The sequence below is a fragment of the Urocampus carinirostris genome, chromosome 7 (assembly GCF_059441175.1).
Source record: "Urocampus carinirostris isolate Australia breed hairy pipefish chromosome 7, RoL_Ucar_1.0, whole genome shotgun sequence".
NCBI classification, from domain to species: domain Eukaryota; kingdom Metazoa; phylum Chordata; class Actinopteri; order Syngnathiformes; family Syngnathidae; genus Urocampus; species Urocampus carinirostris.
The window spans coordinates 11817302-11839491 of record NC_142355.1 but is presented as its reverse complement, the minus strand read 5'-3'; the positions used below and the strand labels follow the sequence as shown (position 1 = coordinate 11839491).

The window sequence follows — 22190 nt, the reverse complement described above, 5'->3', positions numbered from 1 at the left end:
TTCAATGAGTCTCGGACGACCACAACAGGCAGTGCGCTTTAAGCTCTGAATACTTTTTTCAAGCATGTGCAGTTTGTATATCAGAACAGTCACCTGTGACCCCTGGACGACCTAATAGGGTGTATTTCTTTGTGTATATCGTGCACCCCTTTTTTTTATTAGAAATCTGTATAAAACTTTGATTCGATTCATTTTTTCTCAGCTCAAACTAAGCATTGCAAGTGACAAACCCTGATTCCCAAGTTTTCTTCATTTTCCTCATTTTGAGGTCGAGTTTTTCCTTGCCCTCTTGTAGGTTTTAGATCAGGGAGTGGTGGAATAATAGTGGTTTGCAATAATCTGTGGTCTCTGCAGCCTTTAGAAATTCTGATTAAGGGCTATACAAATAAACATTACTTGACTTGACTGATTAACCCAGCACAATACCAACACCAAATTTACAATATATTCATTTTATGTCCTTCAAAGTCCGAATTATCAACAGATACACATAAGAGTTATAACCCTTCTCATGCTTTTTTTCTTTATCATTTATCAAGGTCTTTCAGGACAAATTTTTGTTTTCTCTTTTCTCCAACAATCGTGTCTAGTGCGATGAATGAATATAGTGTGATAATGACAATACCAAATGCCTTTTCGTTTGTTATCTAGATAACTGATGGTCTAGTGCAGTGGTTCTCAATTGGTGGCTTGAGACCCAAATGCAGGTCGCGGGCTTGTTAATGGGCAAAATAAAGCTAAAAATATAAGTAGATGGTGATAATGCCCTGCAAATGCAAGTTGACACGCACCATTTTACACCACAGAAAAAGACTGATTAGGTTTTTTTTTTTAGCAAATTTCTAAACTAATGTGTATTTTAAAATAAGTATCTGTATGTATTGCATCTTTTTTTGCTAAGTATTTGAAAACATGGTGTTTTCTTTACCACTAGGAGGCGCTTAAAAAAACACTGTCCCTTTAAAAGGGAATATTACTTGAAGTAGTTTGTTTTGTTTATTTTTATTTTTTTTATAAAGGCAAATATATCTCTCATACGTACATTCTTTCATCCAATAAATTTGAAATTTTGTTTTTCTCAATTTGGGCCGCAACTTAGTAGCCAAGTAGGATGAGTAACTGTGTCCTGAAGTTGGACTAGTAATACTGGGCTTTAGTTTTAAAACAATCTCGTGTGCAGGCGGGAGCGCTTCTGTTTTGCTTTTGAGCCCTCTTGGAACCTTAACAAATAAAGAATGGTACAATTTCTCCATGCATAATACAGCAGTATGCAATCGCCATGCAAGAAAAAGGGAAATGAACCTCTGGAGCTAACGATGTTTATACACCTCCTCGGGTCACAGGTGAACTTTTATTCATGCATCTCAAACTATACATGCGTGAATGGACTATACAGTGTTTGAGGACGGAAATAGAATTCATGGGGATGGTGATACTTACAGTTATCATGTTGCCGAGGATGCAACTATATAATTTACATATCAGCTTTTTGTCCAGCCTGTCATCTGCCAAGTGGGTATTATCGATGAGCCGCAGCTGCATAATAGTGGCAATGAGGAACTGGTCAATGTGCCCTGACATGACCTCTGCCTTGTTCTCCTGACGCAATACTTCATCAATCTGCGATGACAAAACACATTTTCATTATAAAATATACATCTTACATTGATATAATCGTTTCTCAATTTTCAAAAGATAAGTGGGTGGAAACAAATTTAGATTAAAAGAGAAAACCACAATCCAAACAGTTCAACTTCATAGCAAAAATAAAAAGTAGCTAAAAAAGAGATTTTTTTTGTTATTTGTTCACTTGTCTTTTTTGCACCAACACAATAATTTTGCTACTTACTGCAAAAAAGTGAAGGGTTGCTCATTATTCTTCAGCATAAAATGTCCTTGTAAAATAACCAAAGTATAACAGTCATCTATTTACTGTGTAAGGTATTAAGTTTATTCGATGTTGATATTGGACATTTGCAAAGGATATTGCATAGCATACTAGTTTGTTGTTTCGACGATTACACCTCACTGTTGTTCGTTGTTTTGAATATTACGCACCATTTGTATCATTCTAACTATCAGCCAATCGCGTTGCTGTTCTTCGATTGCTACACCTTTCAGGGCAAATCAGTCTTTGAAACCAAGGAGATTTAATAAAAAAAGGCTCGGAGGAAGGCTTTTCGAACAAGAGGGAATTTATTTTCTGAGGTTTGGGCTCCCTCACCCGTTCTTGCAAATTCAAAATCTATTGATGTCTTTTCTTACTTTGGCTTTTTACTAAACTGTCAACATTAAACCAAAGTATGCTAGGAAGTGTGATTCACCTTTGCTAAATGTCAAGATGCTGAAATATCGTGAGTATTTTGTAAATTTTGAATTAAGTGCTGTTCAATCTCCCGTTTTGCTCCTGTTATGCATTACGCTTCTGCTCACTTCTTTCTGAATATGTATTTTGTTTTCTCTTCCTTTTTTTTTCTGGTTTACGTAGCTTCCTCATTTTATATGTTTTTATTTTGATAAACTGTTTAAAAGATAACCAGGAAGCCTTGCAGTACTTGTAACGCATATTCAGAATAAATGACAACAGTATTTTTTTCAACTGCTGTGCCATGGCACACTGGTGAGATATTGTCAGATGTGCCGTGGGAAATTATACGCTATAGCACCTGGCAGAGTAATTATGAAGTACTCTTCCATACAATAAGCGGCAGCAGCAGGTAACTAATGCTTTGTGCTTGGAGACAAGCGAATGAGTGAGAAAAAGAGCTGTGGAAGAAGAGCTTCGTGTGAGTCATTGATTCCAGCCAGAATATTTGTGTCCATCCAAACAAGCCCCAGGTTTCACGGTGAATGAGAATGAATATGAAATACTTTATTATTTGTGTTTGAATCCTATTCAATACGTTATAATTCTAACGTCAAATTCAAAGTTAAAAAGCATTTATACTGTTAAAATGAGCTTTTTCCCTACATTTTTCAGCTGGTAGTGTCCTGCATGGTTTTTTTTTTAAATGAAAGAAATGTGCCTTGGCCCCAAAAAAAAACAAAAAAACTTATCTGAATAATTTGGGCAAAATCAGACTCAATTTCAACTAAAATCCGTGAAATTTTCTGCAGTCCACACATTAAAAAGCAGGCAGTGACAGTTACCTGTGCAAGTGCCTGTATGCTGGTGCTAATGTCCCCGCTGGCCACCTGAGAGATGACAAAGTTGATAGTGGAAGCAGTGCTGTTATGGAGGTCATCAAAGTGAGGAGAAATGGTACGCATCCTTGAGAAATAAATCAACAGCAGTGTTTAAGTGAACATTTCGTTACATGTGCAAAAAAGGTGATGTGTACATACAGTGGTACCGCCGCATATGAGCTTAATTCGTTCCAGGATTGTGCTAGTATTTGAAATTGCTTGTGTAACAAGCAAATTTTCCACAGAAGGAATAATTTAAAACTAATTGACCGGTTTCCGATCCGCCGAAAGGATCAAATTGAACTCTAAATCGGTAAAAAACTTATGTTCCGGATTATCATGTAGGGACACGGGTCACCATAACAAAGGGCAAGTGTCATTAAAGAGAGCTGTCACACGACCAGATGCCACTTTATCTGAATGTCTTCAACGAAAGTAGAATTGTTCTCCCACTTAGCCCACACCTCTCCAAACCTCTTTGTAGACGCCAGCTTCTCTGGTTCATTCTAATCTTCTCCTTTTTTTGCAACAGGAATATAACTTCAATCAGAAATCATTGCAGCGAAGAAATGCATAAAATCTTCCGTGGATTTGTGATCTGCACTCCTAGCTTAATCGTGAAGCACAACAATCGTACTCCTTGATTTGGTCACTTACGCACAAGCTGTGCTCGTGTTTTTTCATTATTTCTTTCTTGGTTCCACTTATATAAATCTTTTTTTTTCTCACACACCTTACCGTTTACCTTTTCAGAACTCATGGCTAAGGTCACAAGAGGTAGATATATTGGAATGTAAATAAAGAGATGCAATCAAAACTAACTAGTTGCTGAATATAGGTACTCTACAGGTATACACAAGGGTGCAGAATCAGGTGCCTGATGGTGGGAGGCGCATATGCAAACTTCGCCGAGCTGATGGTAGTGAGCGGTCACGAGTACAGCAAGCAAAATATTTTGTCTAAACAAATGTTTCGAAATCCTAGAGTGTAGAAGTGCTTATATGAAGAGGTGCGACTCTATTAGACTTACTTGGGCTCAGGGATCGCAATAGGCTCCAGGAGCTCATCTAGTTCATGGTGGACAAGGTCTGGTAGTTCAGAGACTCTGTTCAAATCCATCCCAATCATATCAGGGTCTAACTGGTACCTCTTGATGGGCATTTGAGGGGAGTCACTCTGCTGGGAATTCTGACGGGCTTGGCTGGGGAAGAGAAACATGTGTCAGTGTGGTAATCAGCAGTAAGGCGGGTTTTTATTTATTTATTTTTTTATTGTTAAAAGGTTGGGTGTGTCGTTTGAGGTGTTCTTAAAAGTTGAATATTTTCTCTTTGAAGTATGTTTTAACAATGCCAAACTGAGTTCAAAGAGATCTCATGCTTTTTTTCCACTGGGCCTATCTGCTATTTTTTTTACTTTCATCAGAGCTGTTCAGGGCAGAACGCATTGGGTTTGAGGGACTGGGGCTGAGGGAAGTTCTGAGTGTGATGTCTTGCTCGTCCCTGCGTTTTTTTATTTTTTAATATTATATTTCTAATGGTATTGTAGCATGAAAATTACAAAGGTGATAAGAGGGCTTTTTTAAGTATAGTACAAACACCAACCCCAAGACCCTAAAACATAGAAAGAAAAAGTGTGTTTAAGAAATGCATGTACTTGCACACGTATCATGAATGACTTGACTAACACTGCAATTAACAATTAATTTCATAATTGAGTAATCAAATCGATTTTTGAATCCACAAAAAAAAAAAAAAAAAAAAACGATCACAAATGTAAACAAACCCACTTTTGTGTTAAATCTTGGAATATGATAAACATTTCAAATCTAAAAGTGATATATGGTCAAGAATCTACCCTATGCTTAGTGTTGAACATGTCATTATTATTATTGTTGGTACTTTATTTTATTTCCCCATTTTGTTTTTTTTTCTTCAGCACTGTCTGTTACCTTTAACTTTTGTTTAATGATGAAATAGTTAAACACTACAAAGTTGAAACGTTCATTCCAATTTGTTTGTAAAGATGCAGTGTTCAATATCTAGAATTTTTAAAAATAAAAAGGACTTGTAAAGACGGTCTTTCCGCTCTTTGCAGGACCAAAGCTAGAAGACGGCAGCAGAGAGTAACAATGATACAAATTCCATAAAGCTCTTTTAAAACATTTTGTTACAAGGGACTTTTTATTCAACAAAAAATACAGTGCTGGAAAAAGTACCTGCCCCTTTATGATTTCTGTATTATCGTTATTTTTTCGCATAATTACCAATCAAGGCCCACTAGTCAATACCCCCGGTCCAAATTTAGGACTGTGTGTTTAAAAAAAAAATCAAAACAAATTTTGAAAGCTGTGCATATCCCTGAGGCAAAACACTAACATTATTATTTGTTGCATCATGCAATACAATGTCTAAGGAGGGGGTGTAAGTGGGAGGAAGGAGCAAAGCTCTGTGCAGCCCTTTGGGACTTCTTGTTATTGAGGGCTATGCGAATAAACATGACTTGACTAAAACAAATACAGCAAATTAGTGGTGGAAAAAAAACATAGCTCAAATTTGTGCCATTATTACAACTTAACAAATTTTACTCTAATTACCACACAAGACCATTTTTATTTCCACTTAAATCGAGAACAAAAAAAGACAATGTTAAGTATCAGTGGCCATCAGATTTTCATGTGGAAAAAAAAAACGGAATATTTGATGCTGCGCAGCCAAACTGGGTGAATGAACTGAAAAATCAAATTCTAACGTGGCATGTTCTGATGTTTGACAATGACCGCCCCATCCATTGAATGAGCCAGGCAAATACAAAAACATGGTGTCCGTTTTCATTAGGATGATAAAATTATAGAGGATGATCCTCGCAAGGGACACAAGCACAAAAGGGGAAAGATTTACTCACATCCTATAAGTGCGATACATAATTCTGCTCCGAAGAGGAAGGCAGGAAGAATACAGAAAGGAGGAAATCACAGGAAAAAATAATGAGGAGTTAAGACATGCAGCAGGACCCACCTCACAAAAAGACGCATGAGGCTTGCTTTCACTGTCATATTCTGGCAAGCATTTTCATATATTGATAAAAATATGACTTATTAGCCGTAGGTTTGGAGATTTCCATCACCTAAAATGACCATCATAACCTGCAGCAGCAATGAGTGACTAGCAGCCAGTGGGCTTGCTTTTACACCTAGTTGCCTTATCCTAAATACTTGTACTTTTTAAGGCCGAGTCAAAAGTATGTTTTGGGTTTTTTGCAAGCACAATATTTAAAACTGATGAATGAAAAGACCTTTAGCAGCTCTCTCAACACGCAGCGAGTGATCCTGGTTAGTGTCGTTTAGTTTTAGCTCAATTTATTCCCAATAAATAGTTGAGTCATTAATATTAGTTATGGTGGGTGGGTGGATGGCATAATTCATGCTAAAAGTCCCAAATGTCAGGCATTTCTACATTCTCACCACTCCGACCAGGGTTTGATTCTTGTTGCATACAATGTTTTGCGACTTTGGTCATTCATTGAATATATATATATATATATATATACTATATACTGTAAGTGTATTAAATATGCAACAGCCATAGAGGAAAAAATACAGTAGCTCTTACTGTAGTTTAAATTCATAAACCTTATAGTTCAGTGCACCTTACATATAAAAAATATGACAGAATACCATTTTTTGAGGGTGTGCCTTATAACCCTCTACACCTTAAATTGCCGAAACTGTGGTGATGTAATGGGGATTTTTACATTTGTCTGTTCAATATTACTGACTGCCATTAAAATACTGTTACTTTTATCTCATCATATTTGAAGACGTTTGTTAGCTTTTCAGTAGGTTTATTAAGGTTTACTAGACTATATGCGTAGTTTTAAAAATTTTCAACATTTTATTTGGCCCTCTGTTTGTTCAACTTTGACACCACTGCTGTGTCATTGTAATATATTACCATTAAAAAAATGCAAATTCAATAACAATTTTTGTAAAAAATAATTAAAATAAAATCACAATTATAATTAGCCCCCGTCCTCTGGATATGAGGAGCCCAGTTTAAGAGACAACCTGTCCGAAACGAACACCAAGTAGTACATTAAATATTTCTGAGCCTCAAGTATGCAATTACTGCTCGAGTATTTGCATTCATTCAAGATTTACTCAATGGATGAAAATTATTTCATGTTTTCTTTTTATGATAGATAATCATGCAAGAATGTTTTTTGGATTAAAGCTTTTGCTTTTCACTTAATAACTCGTGGTGCAAATGATCCTCTCGAGATGCTCTTGTAACTTACTTGACTTTGTTGGGGTCTTCTTCAGAGGACTTGTGAGCAAAAGTGCCATTTGTCGGGTGATCTTTATGGGACCGATCGTTCATGGTTTGCTTAGCTGGAGCAACAGCTGTCTTCTTTGATGCAGAGCGTTTAATCCTCTCTTCCAACATGCTCATATCTTTTTCAGATAGCTGGAAATGGATGCACAAAGATTACATGTTTTATCTTATTTTTTTAAAGCTTGATTATTGCATTCCAAGAACTTACATTTCCTATTAATTTATAAACTTGGTCTCCACAGACGTTGTATGCAGCCACTACTGTGTTTAAAGCAGCATTTCTGACGGAAGTGTCTCTATCCCCAATGTGAACTGCTATCTCTTTTAGAGACTTGGCTGGAGTTGGTTGGCATACATTCAGTCCATAGCCTTCTATCAAACAACCCAGCTCCTCCAGACATTCTTAAAAGAAAAAAAAAAAACAAAGATCAAATGTGACAACATCTTACACCTGTAGTGCACAACAAAAGATAATGCAGTCACAATTCAAATTACAGTAACTCACCAGCTCTTTGTTTTGAGTTTTTGGACTTGGTACCATCCATAAGGTAAGGAAAGATCTTAGATGCAGGATAGACCTTACATAGCATGGCCAGTATTGCCCTGACATCTTTGCGTACAACATCCTTTGACTCGCCAACCTTAAATAAAGAGGAACCCACACTTGAAGATCTTTCGCATAAAAAAGTATTTGACTAGACAAATGTACTATTTGCTGACCTTAAGTAGAAGGTATGGGACGAAGGAGTTTGCCTCATACTCTGTGAGATGATAGTTCTCTCTACTGAGCATGGCGAAAAGTAGCTTTAAATACTCCATCACCTTCATGAGGACTGTTGTATTTGTGTCAAAAAAACGCAGAGTGAACCACTTGAGAATGAGGTCCAGACAACTTATAGTGGCATCACTCTCACTATCCAACCTCTGTCAAATAATGCAAGTAAAGTGACTGGTTAAATTATTGACAGTGCTAGGTGCATGCAAAGAAACAATTGCATAATTGTATGACTGATATTCAACAGGGGGAAAAAAGCATAACACAAGCATTCTTACCGCTATCATGACACCAATAGCCTTTACATGCCTCTGAAAGTCAACATGGAAGAGTTCATCCTGGAGCCACTTAGCGAAGCAGGTAGACATCTGACTTTTAAGCTGCTCCAAGTATTCATCTCGAGGCGTGATGAAGTTCCACTTCAAAATCTGTTGATTTTTGTAGAAAAAAAATTGAATGATAAACATTTCATAAGTGCGAATTTCAATGTGTCCTGTTGTAAAAACTATTATTTGGTAAACTCCCATCAGTCAGGCCTTGAAATGCTATTCGATTTTACCAGAAAAGGCCCACGTTCTAGTCTGTTCTCGGAAAAATGTCACCGGGCCACACATTCCACACAAGAATAGTAGTTTGTGTAATACATTTCAAAGGCAAGTTACCACAAATGACCAAATGGTGACTTCGAACAGAGAAGTCATTTGTGGGTAATGCTTTGTGAACGTAATTAACGTGTCAGCAGTTTCAATTGAAATCATATTTCGTTGGCCAGGCCCAATGCACTCTATGCATTTTCATTGTTTACATGTCATAAAAAATTTATGGGCATTTTTCTTTTAAAGCCACAATTTGAATTTCCTATAAAGGGTTGTGATGTGGTAAAATCCTTAGGCCCATAGTCAGAACATATGCCGGTCCGGTGAGACCTGGGTACCATCTCGTTCATGACAATGCCTAACCGCATTTTGTTAGAGCATACTGGCAGTTTCTGAAAGGGAATTGTTAACGTGTGTGCTCCACACTTTTGCCAAGTTCTACAGCGTTTATGTGGCTTCCCCCACAACGCTTGGCATCATCTGTAATCCAGCAGAAGTTTGTCGGCAAAATTTGTTTCCAGGGTTCGTTGTGACTACGCTCATTTAATGCTTAAAGCACCACCTCTGGTGGGATGAGAGAATGAACGTGCCATTTTAAGAGTCCCAAATGACCGTCGGAACGTCTCATAGCTCGTAATCCCCGTGTGCACGCAATACGATTCTAAAGGAAACGTACCTGTGATGAGAATGGAATTTATACTTTTGTAGACCACACGTGCGATAAAGTGAATCAATTTTTGGTAAGCATTTCTCAAACTGGGGCAGAACGCCAGCTTAGTGGTTAGCGCGTCTGCAGCAAAATTCTCAGGTCATGGGTTCAAATCCAGCTACCAGCCTTAGGGTGTGGGGTTTCCATCTTCCCCTCATACCTGCGTGGGTTTCCTCTGGGCACTACAGTTTTCTCCCACATTCCAAAAACATGCTTGTCAGGTTAATTGACCAGACCAAATTGTCTCTGGGACGGGCTGGGTTCCCGCACGACCCTACCAAGGATTAGTGGTGCAGATATTGATTTCTCAAGCTGTGTAGGCAAAAAGGTACCATTCAGTGCTTAAAGCACAGCCTTTGGCGTTTATACGGTACTCGTAGAACCGAAGTTACATTTGTACGTTTAAAGGGTATTGGAATCAATCATGTACCTTTAGTTGCTTCTCTTCTTTGATCCTCTGCTCCTTAGCATTAGGAACAAGAATAAAGAGAGCCCCAGACCGATCATCATCCTCTTTCAGTCCTTTGGTCGTTGGCTTTTTTGTGGCTGCGTTCTGAAAGAGAGAGAAGGCCTAAAAGGTCAGAGAATTTTAGTACCATCATCAGTAAAATACTATTCGCTACTTAGTAAAACATAACAGTGTAAAGAAAACTGACAGGAAACGTGCAGGTCATTATAATGATCATCAGTTTAATGCATGCAAAACCTAATCCATAGCAGGGGTCGGCAACCTATGGCATGCCTGCCACTGCTGGCACGCGAGGGATTAACCAGTGTCACGAGCGTGCACGGCCAAATATTTTTATTTTTAGTTTTAAAGGGCATTTACCTGAAATTTGGACATATTCAGTCGCGCGTCATGTTATGTAAAGGATTTACGTGGGCTTTCAGTGTGAGTTTGCACGGCGCCAGAGAGAGCGAGACCCAGCCAACGAAACACACGCGCGCGATAAATGAATGAATCATTACGGCTCCTCGAGCGAAAAGATCGCACTATCTCCAGCCAGCGTGGACAGATGACTGGGGGCTTTTTGCAAAAAATGGCCGTGCTGTTTTGTGCATTATGCCCCGAGAGTGTTGTACGCCACCACTGAAGCTATCTAACAAATTGCTCACTGAATAGCAAAGCACGGAAAACCATTTACTGGCGGCGAATATTTTAAAGTCTGTGTGTGTGTGTGTGTGTGTGCGCGCGGCTTCTGCATTGCTGCTGTTATTTCAAATTTTGATATTTTCTGCAACAAGATATCAATGATAAATGGTATGTTAGCTGTCCATAGCACTTGGTTTTTTGATTGTAGTTTATAGGTGATGAAAAATGGTTGATTCTGGTTAATTCTTGTGGTAATAACTTGAAGTCAGAATGGCTATAGGCCTTTCCACATGTTGTTCACATTCATATTTTAGTTAATTGATGAACAAGAATAATGAAGACAAATAGGTCAGTTATACCAGTGTGCCGCTAGAATGTTATCTTTTCAGAAATGTATTCAGTATTTTGGCACTCTTCAGATGAGGAACTGTAATAGTCATCCATATCGGTAGGTGGCAGTTGATTTTTATATACTTTTTATGTACTAATTATTTGCTCTTGAGGTAGCAAGCACAGTACATTTGATAACAATTTGTTTAGCAAAGCAGTTTAAGATTGTACTGTAAAAAATAAAAACAAAGCACATCATTCTTTTATATATTAAGTATTATTGTCTTTTTATGTACTAATTATCTGCTTATGAGGTAGTACAGTGAAATATTTGAAATGACTTCATTTTCAACCATTCGACGGACGGTGTGCCACGGAACTTTTTTAAAAATAAAAGTGTACCTTGGTTCAAAAAGGGTTGAAAAACACCGAGTTATGTCTATCCATGTTGTATATTTGAACTGGTGTAAAATGACAGCTCTGTTGGATATTAAAAAATCTAGTGCGAGTCATTGATCATGGTGCGGCACACTGATTTACAAGGAAATTTGAAAGTGGCACTCCGCACCGAAAAAGTTGCTGACCCCTGCCATAGAGTGATCATGTGATTTTTGAAAGCTTTCATGTAACGCAAGCTAAATAACATTTTGTCTGAATGAGATTTTTTTTTTCATTTAGAACTTATGAGTAGATAGCTTAACAAACTTCAAAGAGAGGAGTATTTTCAAGGACATACAAGTAAACGGCAACACCGCTATTAGTGAAGAGTCTCAGAAGTGGACAGAGCAAACAACAGGACAAAGATCGTGAGGAATGTTAGATCTAAGTGCACTTATTAGTCTATGAAAATGTTATTTCTTGTTGAAACCAGAAGAGCACAGAAACATTTAAGTAGTGGTAGTTGTGCAACAATTGTCTCATCAGGAGCACATCTGTTCCACATCTACCTGTTGACTGCCACCAGCAGTCTTCCCTTTGTTGAGGGGCTTTTTATTTGCATTACAGTCTTTGTCCGTTGAGGGAGGGAATGGGTCGGGTTCTTCAGAAGGAGAAAATTGCTGAACCAACAGAAAAACCAAATGTTCAAAAATCAGTCAAGAACCGAGTGGCGATGAATGACACAGAAACATACAACCATGGGTTGGGCTGAATGGAAAAATAATAATCATGATTTTTTTTTTTTTTATGATTAACTCCCAAATTCTTTAACAATTCTAATTATTTGCTAATTCGTGACCATTTTCATACCATCAACCTAAAAGGGAAAAAAAAAATTGAGTTAGGAATGTAGTTTGAACCCTTACTCGCTCTACTGAATTAAGTGAGGAGACAAGAATGCTTTGGAATCCTCTCTGTTTACCTAATTCTTCAAGAAATGACCGAGTGTGAAAGTGTGATGCTTATGCATGAAAAAACGATGGCCGTGTTTTATACAGAACCGCTCTATGACAGTTATATTCAGTTCCAAGAAAAAAAACATTCTAAACCATATTTTCTTTAACTAGGATTAGAATGTGTAGTGTTCCTCCCCACAATTATGCATATATGTTGCAAAATATTTCACACAACGCGAAACTCAAGAATTGTACAGACACTGGCCTACTTACGAACGAAATATGTTTCGGATGATCGTTCATAAGTTTAATTTGTTCATAAGTTGCTTCAGTGCTATATCTCGTATGGAATGTATGTTTAAGGTTTATATAAGTATGTTTTGGGTTGTATAAGTAACCTAAAAATAAATATTTAATATGATATGTTCTATAAAAATGAAGTAGAGTTCAACTTACTTTTGGGAGATTAGCTTCCTCCATGGTAGAAAGTTGCCGAAAAAAAAGCGATCGAACCAGTTTTTCAACCGCATCAAGCTTTCATATTCCACTTTTTCAACAGAAACTGCTCGCCTCTTCTGTACACTTTACCATATTGAATTGACGCACAAGATATTAAACAATGAAAATGTCAAAGTTAACGTGCTGGAGATACAGTAGTGTGTTTACAAAAAACTAGATGAGGAAGCTGGATTCCTTCTTCGGGCTGGATACTGGGTGAGCTCTCACAGCGCCACGCCAGTAGAGCCGGAAAGAGGCACTATAGAACTTTTCTATACTGTACTCAAAAAAAGGAGCACAATACAAAAATGGAAATTACAGCAAAGTTCAGATATTTTTCGATATCCCGAAAAACTATGTTCCTATCTACCGTTTTTTGTAACTCGAATGATCGTAAGTAGGGGAGTGTCTGTAATCTCAAAGTTGACCCATCTGGCTCGTTTTCCTCTAGAGACGGTATTGAAGGAACTCTACACTTTCAAAATGGCAAATCCCATTTACGCAACATGTGATGCGAGCTCCGAAACAGACAAGGATTTTATTGAACAAAGTTTTTCTGACCGTTTTTTGTGGCTGATTATGACGAAAGAATGTTCCTCGCAGATTTGTGCTGACGAAAAAACAGTTACCAGTGGTTGATGCAAGTGAGGACAAGGACCAACTTAACATTTGCGACAAAGAGAGGAGAGTTTCCTGAACATAGATTGGGAGGTTGTGTTCAATCTAATTACCAGTTTCTAAACTTTTACATATTTTATAACCTTGCCATTCTTTATTATGAAGCGCAGTTTGCTTAACAGTGGGGAATGGGCCATGCTTAAAACCAATGGAGTGAATATATTTACTGTTGTAAAATATAAAATTTGCACTGGAAATCTCACGCAAACAATATCTAGATGTATTATTTATTCCTTTTTGAACTGCATTATCCAGCTTTTGGTGAATTTGCAATTCACTTTAGCACAAAACTGCTCGACAGCACCCACTATTGGGCGAGCGGTTTGATTTTTTGTTTAATTCTGTCAAGCTACCAGGCCTAAAATGAGAAAATGTTTACTTAAATGTGATCCCGATTGAGAGAAAGATAGGCGTATTGAAACTAGCATTTGTGCGTGGGGGAAAGAAGCCATGTCGGCTACACAATTTTGGGTGGCTCCAGCTGGATTTTGTCCTCCAGGCAAAACTACTTAAATAAAAAAAGTAGTATATTAACAGAGTTTAAACTTACACCAGAATTACTGAAAACAAAGCCCAATTCTTTGGCCTTGGCTTTTGCACCAGTATTAGCTATACATCCAATTAAAACAAAGGGATGCCATTGAGTTAAAAAGCAACACCCACTTCTTTTAGGCATTTACAAGACTGCACTACACAACTGAAAAAGCAAAACCGCATCAGAGATGGTTTGTGGGTTCTTTTAGACCACTTGACTGAAAAGTGAAATGGGAAATGTAGTATCCAGGTCCAACAATTAGCACAATTGGCAGAAGCAGTATCATAGGAAAGAGGCCATAAGTGTTAACTGTGTAATGGAGACTTTGCAAAATTGAGTTAATCCCCACATAGAAGAGGTTTTCAGCTTCAGGCACCAAAACAAAAAAATGTCCATTAAAAACCAAGGTTGCCAAGAACTATATTAAGATTTTAAATTCCACGTGGACAGTCATCTAACTGCTAAGGTGTTCAAAACAAATGTTGCTCCAGAAAATACATACCTTCTTCGCAGGTGCTCCTCCTCTGACCTTTCTAATGTCAGATTTATTCTCGGCCATATCTTCATTGATTGCCTGAGACTTGGAGCCTACAGAAAACAACAAATCATTTGTGACGTACAGAGGACTTTGTGGATGTGGCTATAGCCTGAGTTGGAAAGGATATTTCCTAAAGAAATACACATGTTAAAAGAAATATTAAAAATCTACAGAGTGCATTTTCTCTTGGATGAAGTAAGACACGTATGGCTGATATAAACTACTCTACGTTATTTTGTACACTTGTACAACTTTTTATTTAATACAAACCTGCGCTTGTCTCTGACGAGCCTTTTCCTTCCCCAGTCTTGGCGGGGGCAGCAGGTTTAGCTGGCATCACTGCCCTGGCCTTCTCCAACATTGCCATGACCTGATCTTTAGAAGATGGCTATTGGAAAGGTAACATAAACACACATTATAAAAAGCAATGGAATGCAGTTATGTAAGAAATGGTTTAAAAAAAAAAAAAAAAAAAAACATTAATTTTGTAATACAAAAGTTCAGTAATACTAGCAAGCACCTTAAGTTTGCTCGTTGCCTTGTTCATCTTGTCATAACCAATGTGCATCATAAAAGTGGGCAGAGCATCTTGGGCTTTTTTCCTCACGTCTCCATTTCGGTCCTCAAGGCATGCATAGAGACTGGGGACGCAACCCATCAAATCCCCTGGTATGGACCTCATGGTGGGTAACTTTTCTGCTAACCAGCCTAACAACTTTGTGGAAAGGAAACTGTTAAAACGTACTAGTAATAACTACAGCTATATAATTGTGTCTATCAAGAACTACTCTATTCACACAAGGAAAAGTCCAAATACCCAATTATAGTCAATTAATGTTGCGCTGCCAGTCATATTTTTTGTACCTCTTGGCGTAAAAATGGATTTTCCTTCCTTAACTCCTCAGAGAGTTCTTCCCCTTCGAGCCATTCCTTCATCCCGGTCTGTTCCACCCACGCATGTAGAGTGGTCATTGCAGAAGCCCTGACATTGACCTACAAACAAACATTTTTAATAATGCATTCAGTGCCATTGACAGCTACAAATATAAAAAATCTAAGTTGGTGGGTGGTAAATGAGTAGAATGTTCCAGTGAAAGAAACAGCTACATGAAGAAAACTATTCAGTCCACATTCATTAAAACCAGGTGTAACATACAGGATTATTTTACCATGTCAACAATAGAATAGATGACAAAAATCTATATTTCGATTGGTAATCAGAGTTATACGTTGCACCACAGATAACATATAATATGGAATCACAAGCATGATATGAAAATAAAGAAAAAAGTGGATCGATATTTTTCCATACCTTACTGTCTCCAAGCACAGTGATGATGGGGAATCCAAGTGTTTTAACATGCTGTTTGAGTCCAGGCCCCATAGATGTGGCAAGTTGCTGAAGGATAGTTAAGCTTTGTTGGACCTGGAAAAACAGTCACTTTTCATAAAAAGTTCAAAGGTCGACTTTGCTACTGGCATTGCGTGCCCCCTTTGAATGCATTCATGAAATCGCATGGCATAACACAGGGGTCGGGAACCTATGGCTCGCGAGCCATATATGGCTCTTTCTATGAATATCTATGGCTCAGAGACAAATTTGATTGCATGCAAAATTTCTCCATCCTATTCGAAACTTGAGTTGTTCGTCCTATTCAGGTACACGCAAAGCCAATCCAGAGCTAAGTATAACGGCGTTACTTCGCAGTATATATAGGGCACGTTTTTCACTACAATTTACAGTCAAGGTGTCACACAAAAAAGGGGGGAAAAAAACTCGTTTTGGCTGTACAACGCTAAAGAATCCTTTATATAAAAGTTCACTATATAATCTGTGTTCAGTGTTCAGATACCTTATGATGAATCCACAGAACACACTGTAAATACGCCAAAACACCGGAAGAGAACTTAGTCTTTTGATTGGGTGAGTGGGAGGGATGGGTGGAGCCATGCAAAAAGCGCAAGCACTCCCTCCCATCTCTCGCCCTACGCCATCTGCGCCAAAAGTGAGCTCATCAGGCTCCCTATTTGCAGAATGTTGTGACGTTTTTACACAATAACAACTTGCATCTGGTTTTGAAACCAATATGTATGAAAAAAAGGGTCAAAAGGAGTTTAACCGATCTTGAGTAATTGCAAGAAAGAGACAATTTTAAAGTGGTATGTTTGTTGATTTTGGGACAGGGGCTCTGGCATTATTCTCTTTTCATAATTTTTATCAAATCATCAAAAATAAATGTGCGGAAGACTAAGCTTTTGTCTGGGGTGCGGGTTTAGCAATTTTGTAAATTTGTCTCATAATATATGGTGTGGCTCTTTCCCAAAATAAAATTAATATTTTTTGCTTTTATGGCTCTTTGAGTCAAAAAGGTTCCCGACCCCTGGCATAACATATTGCTGAACTGGAAAACCCTAAATTTGGACTTGTCAATGAATTCGACCACGTCCTTTATGAGTGGCCACTCAATTTGAGCACATCCCTGCCATAAACCTACCAGGAGCTTGTTAGAATCACTGAGTCGTCCTTTCAAGGCAAGTGGAAGGTCTCCGATGTTGGGGGTGATGAATTTTGCTTCTGAGATGATGGCTGCAACCTCATCTAGACCCTCCTTTCTAGTCTTCCAGTTCTTATCTCCAATTTTGGAAACCAGATCTGAAGTGATTTTGTCACTGGTGGTGAGGAAAAAAGGAGGATTCTATGTCAACAACTTCTAATTAAAATACATTGATGTTCTCCCTTAATAATCCCCGGCATTTCCATCTAAACCAACGACAAAAATGGGGAAAACAAAAACAATATAGTTAGCTAGGAAATAATTGCCAGAGATGGAATCAAATTGATGAAAGTAAAACTGAGATTTTTTATTGTCAATTTGTTGCAATATCTGCTACCTTAGAATCTACCCCATCTGCATATGACGTAGATTTTTGCATTCTGTTGCGATACGTTTCAAGCACTTCTTAGGTTAGACAATGCTTTTTTCGAGATTACTCCCTTTTCAGTTTCCTCTTTAAAAAAGTAAATGCTCCTGGAATAAAAATTGGGATCCAAATGTGCAAAATACATTTAAAATGACAAAACACACCAACTTGATCAATATAAAATACTCCAGAGAACATAGAACTAAATATATGATAAAGAGAAATTGGACTTTTTAACCTTGACTCATGTCAGCAGTGTTTACAAAATAACAATTGAAAATTTCTGGACAAAATGTATTTAAAAAAGATTATGATAACTTGGATTGCAGTATCTATATTTTTCACTGCCTTTATGCTGAATTAACAACAACTGATCTACCATTTGAACACAAATCAACTCTGGTAACCCTCGCAACTTATGAGTCTGCATTGGGGTGTGCCTGGGAGGTCTTATATGGAAGCCATCATTTAATGTGTTTAGCATATTATCTGGGATGACACCTTAATATCTTAGACACTTTCTTCAGAGTTCCTTATGTGTCGCCCAAGGGTATTTATCCACCTTTTGCCTCAGATATTACATAGAAGTTGGTCAGTAAAGTATTGCTCACACACCCAGGTAGCGCTCCCACTGTGCCTTCAACTTTAAACTTACGGACAAACTGAACCGTTTAACTTCCATGTGGGGCTTTTGCAATTATGACATATTCGTCTAATCGTGAAAAATTCTCATTTGCGATTAGCTCTTTTTTTCCCCCCTCTCCACCCCCCTTTTGTGTCCACCCCTGAATGAAATGAATGGATGTCAATGTGCAGCAATGCACACGCAGAAGCAGACAATACTGGCAATCTGTGTGTGGTCATCATGGCAGGTCAATCTTAATTTTCAAAACCACAGTTGACTTCATTATTTGACACAGTGTGGGTTTACACCGAGCAACAGTGGTTAAGTCCCAAAATACTGAAGAAGTAGTTTGCAAACTTTGTCTCAAGAAAGTGCTAGTGAAAGGAGCCAAAACAACAAATCTCAAGCAGCATTTGGAGTTCAGGAACCTGATAGCATTAGCCGAGCTAGTTTGAAAAGTAAGAATGGCTAATAATCCAGAGGATGCAGTTTGGCAATTGGAAATACGTGAGGTTTACACATGAGTCATAAAAACAAGGCAGTGTAAAATGGCACAATGCTACTGAAATACTGTCGTCCAATACAATTGACAAACCAGCGTTCGGAGACCTGCTCTACAAGTTTGATAAGCTGTACAACCCACCAAGCAAAACAACTTTGAGTTTACAATTTCATATTCAAGTTTATGTATTTATATGGCATTGAATGAGTTTATGATATCATAAAATCAAAAATAAAGCCAAAACTTGCAGCAGGTATCTTCTGTTTGGGCTGAATAATTTTAAACTCATTTGTATAAGCCAACCAACATGCGACAACAAACCGCTAAAAACAAGCGACTTCAAAAGGCATATTTTCAAAGTTACCCAATCGCTGTTCTGGGGAGTAAGTCCATGATGTCTTGTCCTCCCACATCATCATCGTCTTGTTCCTCTGCATTGTCACATTCATCTTCATGTCCAGATTTCTTAGTAAATCGGGTTGGTGCTGGATGAGATTGACCTTGCATCTATTATGATGAAATACGAAAGATAAATTAAATATACTGGTTTTGTGAAGTTGGCATTTATAGGCATTACAAAAACCTGATACCTTCTCAAATGCTGTATCTATTTGGGACAAGAGAGCTGGTTTTTCATCTTCGAAGAACATGCGGAGTGGAGCTCCCATGTAGAGATACATAACACTCAGGAGGGTAATTGCTGAAGTCCTAACAACAGGGTTTGTAGCGCCGAGGGCTGTCTTCACGTTGTTGATGAAGGCTTTCACATTAATACTGAAGGAGCAGATGTGAAATATTAATTCTTCCTCAATCTCAATTATCGCAAAAGGCTCTTCATTTTTCTTCAGGACAATGACCGTGATTCAGATTTGTTTGAGTAGTTAATATCCAATAAAATATATGTTTTATTACCCAGCAAAGCCAAACTCTTTCATGGCATTGGCGAGCCAGTTGAGAGTCTCTGCCTGGTTCTTGGGGTTCTTTTGTGCAAAAGCTAAAGAAACAACCTGCAAAAGAAAATTTGAATTTGATTTGAAAAATGAAAAAATTAACCCAGATTTACAGTGATAATTATGGCTTCAGTAGATGAAAAGAATCATTGCTGGGTGACAAACTGTCAAATGCAGGGTTGGCAAACTTTTTGACTCGGGTCATGAGGAAAAAGAAAACATTGTTTGATTTAAGCATCTGTGGATTCAGAATCTCATTCTGATACAATGCATCACATTGGAGTGGAGACAATATGAATGAAAGCAAAATAAAAATGTCCTATTTATTTTAAGCACAAACTTGGATAAAATGCACTGAAAAATTCAAATGCAATTACATAGTCCTTTTGCTTGACATTATATTTTTGTGTGTTCTTTCCTTGATAAAAAATATCTAAAACAAAACATAAAATACAGAAAAATGTAACAAATACACAACTTGGCCGTGAGTGGCGTACACCGTTATTTGCAGCTAATATGCTTAGTGAAGAATATAATTTAAAGGGCGCGTGCTCAAGGGGAGAATTGCAACAAGAGCGACACTAAAGATGGTAATAGATTTGTTTACTCAAAATGCAACATTGTCATTTTGGATGTATACGCTCTTTAATCGAAAAATTTAACACAACTCTTATTAGGTAGGTTCACAATATCAATCTTGTGACCTCGTGATTGGAAATCGTGGCGAATCAAGTGACTTTTCAGTTGACCGATATCTCCAAAAAATTATAGGACAAAGACGTCTAAGAGTCTCAAAGCTATTCAATAAACTATGAGTAGAGGTCACACCATACCTGCTCGATTTAAATCCATTAAAACACTAAAGCCCTATTGTAATTTTTCGTACTTGATCACACCATGTGAAAGAGTATTGAAGTGTATTAAGGTACACTGAAAGGGTGGATTTTTCTTATTGTGTATTGACTGTTTTAATACAGCACTTTGAGTTACATTTCAGTTTCTGAAAAGTGCTATACAAATACATTTTGATTTAATTTCCAAACCTGTTCAGCAGTCCATGGTAGGGAGCAGGCCTCTGCAATTGCAGTCATTCCCTCTTTCGCATTCCCACCAGATTTTATGTCTCCAACTTTATCCACCAAACCATCCAAAACTATAGAAGCTGATGTCTTCGAAAACTGCCCTGTCTGAGCAATAAGGGCCACAATGTGTAGCTTCATCTGCATGACCTTTAAAAAACAAAAACGAAACAAAAGTGGGATTAAATAATAGCAAATACAGAGTAAATAATGTTGCGTGATAGTTTAACTTGCAGTCTAAACAAATTGTGGTCACCATAACAGAAATGTTACCTGAAAGTTTGTCTCCTTCCAGCCGGGTTTTTTGGCTAACATTTTGACTAAAGACTGACATGGCATGGACATCTTATCCATAGTCTCGACAGCCTAGAACGAATTAAGAATGAATAAAAGAAAAAATGTGTAATAATTTGAAATCTACTTATGAGATTCAAAGCTATGGTAGAGTATCAGTGTACATAGATATTTTAAATATTTGGGTTACTTAAACGAAACAAAAAAAGCGTACCCTCTGAAATTCCTCCATACTGGCAAGTCTCTCCTTCCAATTAGCAGAGTCCAAGTGTTCAATACAGGATGAGGGAAGCACTTGAGCGGCACGTTCTTCAGCAACCTCAATCTGAAAATGAATTGAGTATGCAAAACCAGGTAGCTAAATATCAATAGTCTCAAAAATAAAGTTTATAAATCATTACTACAAAAACGCTATACAGTATAGTAAATGTCTTCAAACCATAAAGACATTTGAATGAAGGAATGAACACAGTTTATATCTTATTAACAATTTAAAGAAATTTAAAGTCTCATCTACTTTAATACCATTGTGGCTCGGTTGTCAAAGAACTTTTATTATACGGCAGTATTTTTGATAGTCAGAATAATTTTTGTTACAATGGCACAAAGCAATTGAAGAATTCCGACTTACCGAGAGTTCGCTTTCTATGAATTCTTTACTTTCTGTGGTCTTTTTGGTTTTCCCACTGGCAACAGTGACCGATTTTCCTTTCTTTGGTGGCCCAGCTGATGGCTAAGGAAAGAGATTCACAAAATACAGCAAGCCTTTAAATAAAGTTAAACTGTAGTGGCAGGCCAAGGTTTAGAAAGATGTGTGGAGCATGAAGTGATTGATTGGGATACATTTATTCACATATGAACCTCCCATTTAAGAAGGAATTGTATATTTTTGGACAAAGAAATGGGATTATAAATAAAGTTCTGCAAAACAATCCAAATCAAATTGGTCAGAATAGAATAAGAAAGATTGTGTGCAGATGACGATCATAGAGAACGTGGTGGTATGGAAGTGTGAAGGTCGGAGGGGTTAGAATATTTATGGCCTTAAAAGTCTAGATGATAATTTCATTTTGAATATAGAAATAAAAAGGGAGCCAATGATGTTGAAAAACTGGAGTTATGTGGTGCACGGAGGAGTCCTTGTGATGACGCAAACACTAAAGTTCTGAAGTTATTAATTTTTGTAATGATTTAAGGGAAAGCACAAACAGAATA

The 22190-nt window shown here is 37.6% G+C and overlaps 1 protein-coding gene across 3 annotated transcripts in view; it reads right to left on the bottom strand.

Moving 5' to 3' along the window:
• Positions 1-22190, bottom strand: part of ckap5 (cytoskeleton associated protein 5) — a 42548-nt gene that overhangs the window by 7845 nt on the left and 12513 nt on the right. The window contains exons 14-37 of one of the 3 annotated variants that reach the window (XM_088339758.1): positions 21607-21708; positions 21190-21300; positions 20955-21047; positions 20646-20831; positions 19565-19659; positions 19243-19426; positions 19017-19159; positions 17099-17273; positions 15916-16029; positions 15468-15596; positions 15124-15318; positions 14874-14991; positions 14568-14653; positions 11968-12078; positions 10028-10150; positions 8571-8720; positions 8238-8441; positions 8023-8158; positions 7726-7919; positions 7480-7649; positions 6088-6111; positions 4217-4387; positions 3151-3271; positions 1441-1620 (exon numbers count right to left, since the gene is read on the bottom strand). In XM_088339758.1, coding sequence (XP_088195884.1) covers positions 1441-1620; positions 3151-3271; positions 4217-4387; positions 6088-6111; positions 7480-7649; positions 7726-7919; positions 8023-8158; positions 8238-8441; positions 8571-8720; positions 10028-10150; positions 11968-12078; positions 14568-14653; positions 14874-14991; positions 15124-15318; positions 15468-15596; positions 15916-16029; positions 17099-17273; positions 19017-19159; positions 19243-19426; positions 19565-19659; positions 20646-20831; positions 20955-21047; positions 21190-21300; positions 21607-21708 — 3315 coding nt within the window. The remainder of the gene's footprint in view (positions 1-1440; positions 1621-3150; positions 3272-4216; positions 4388-6087; positions 6112-7479; positions 7650-7725; positions 7920-8022; positions 8159-8237; positions 8442-8570; positions 8721-10027; positions 10151-11967; positions 12079-14567; positions 14654-14873; positions 14992-15123; positions 15319-15467; positions 15597-15915; positions 16030-17098; positions 17274-19016; positions 19160-19242; positions 19427-19564; positions 19660-20645; positions 20832-20954; positions 21048-21189; positions 21301-21606; positions 21709-22190) is intronic. The other 2 variants (XM_088339759.1, XM_088339760.1) reach the window with 2 other exon arrangements.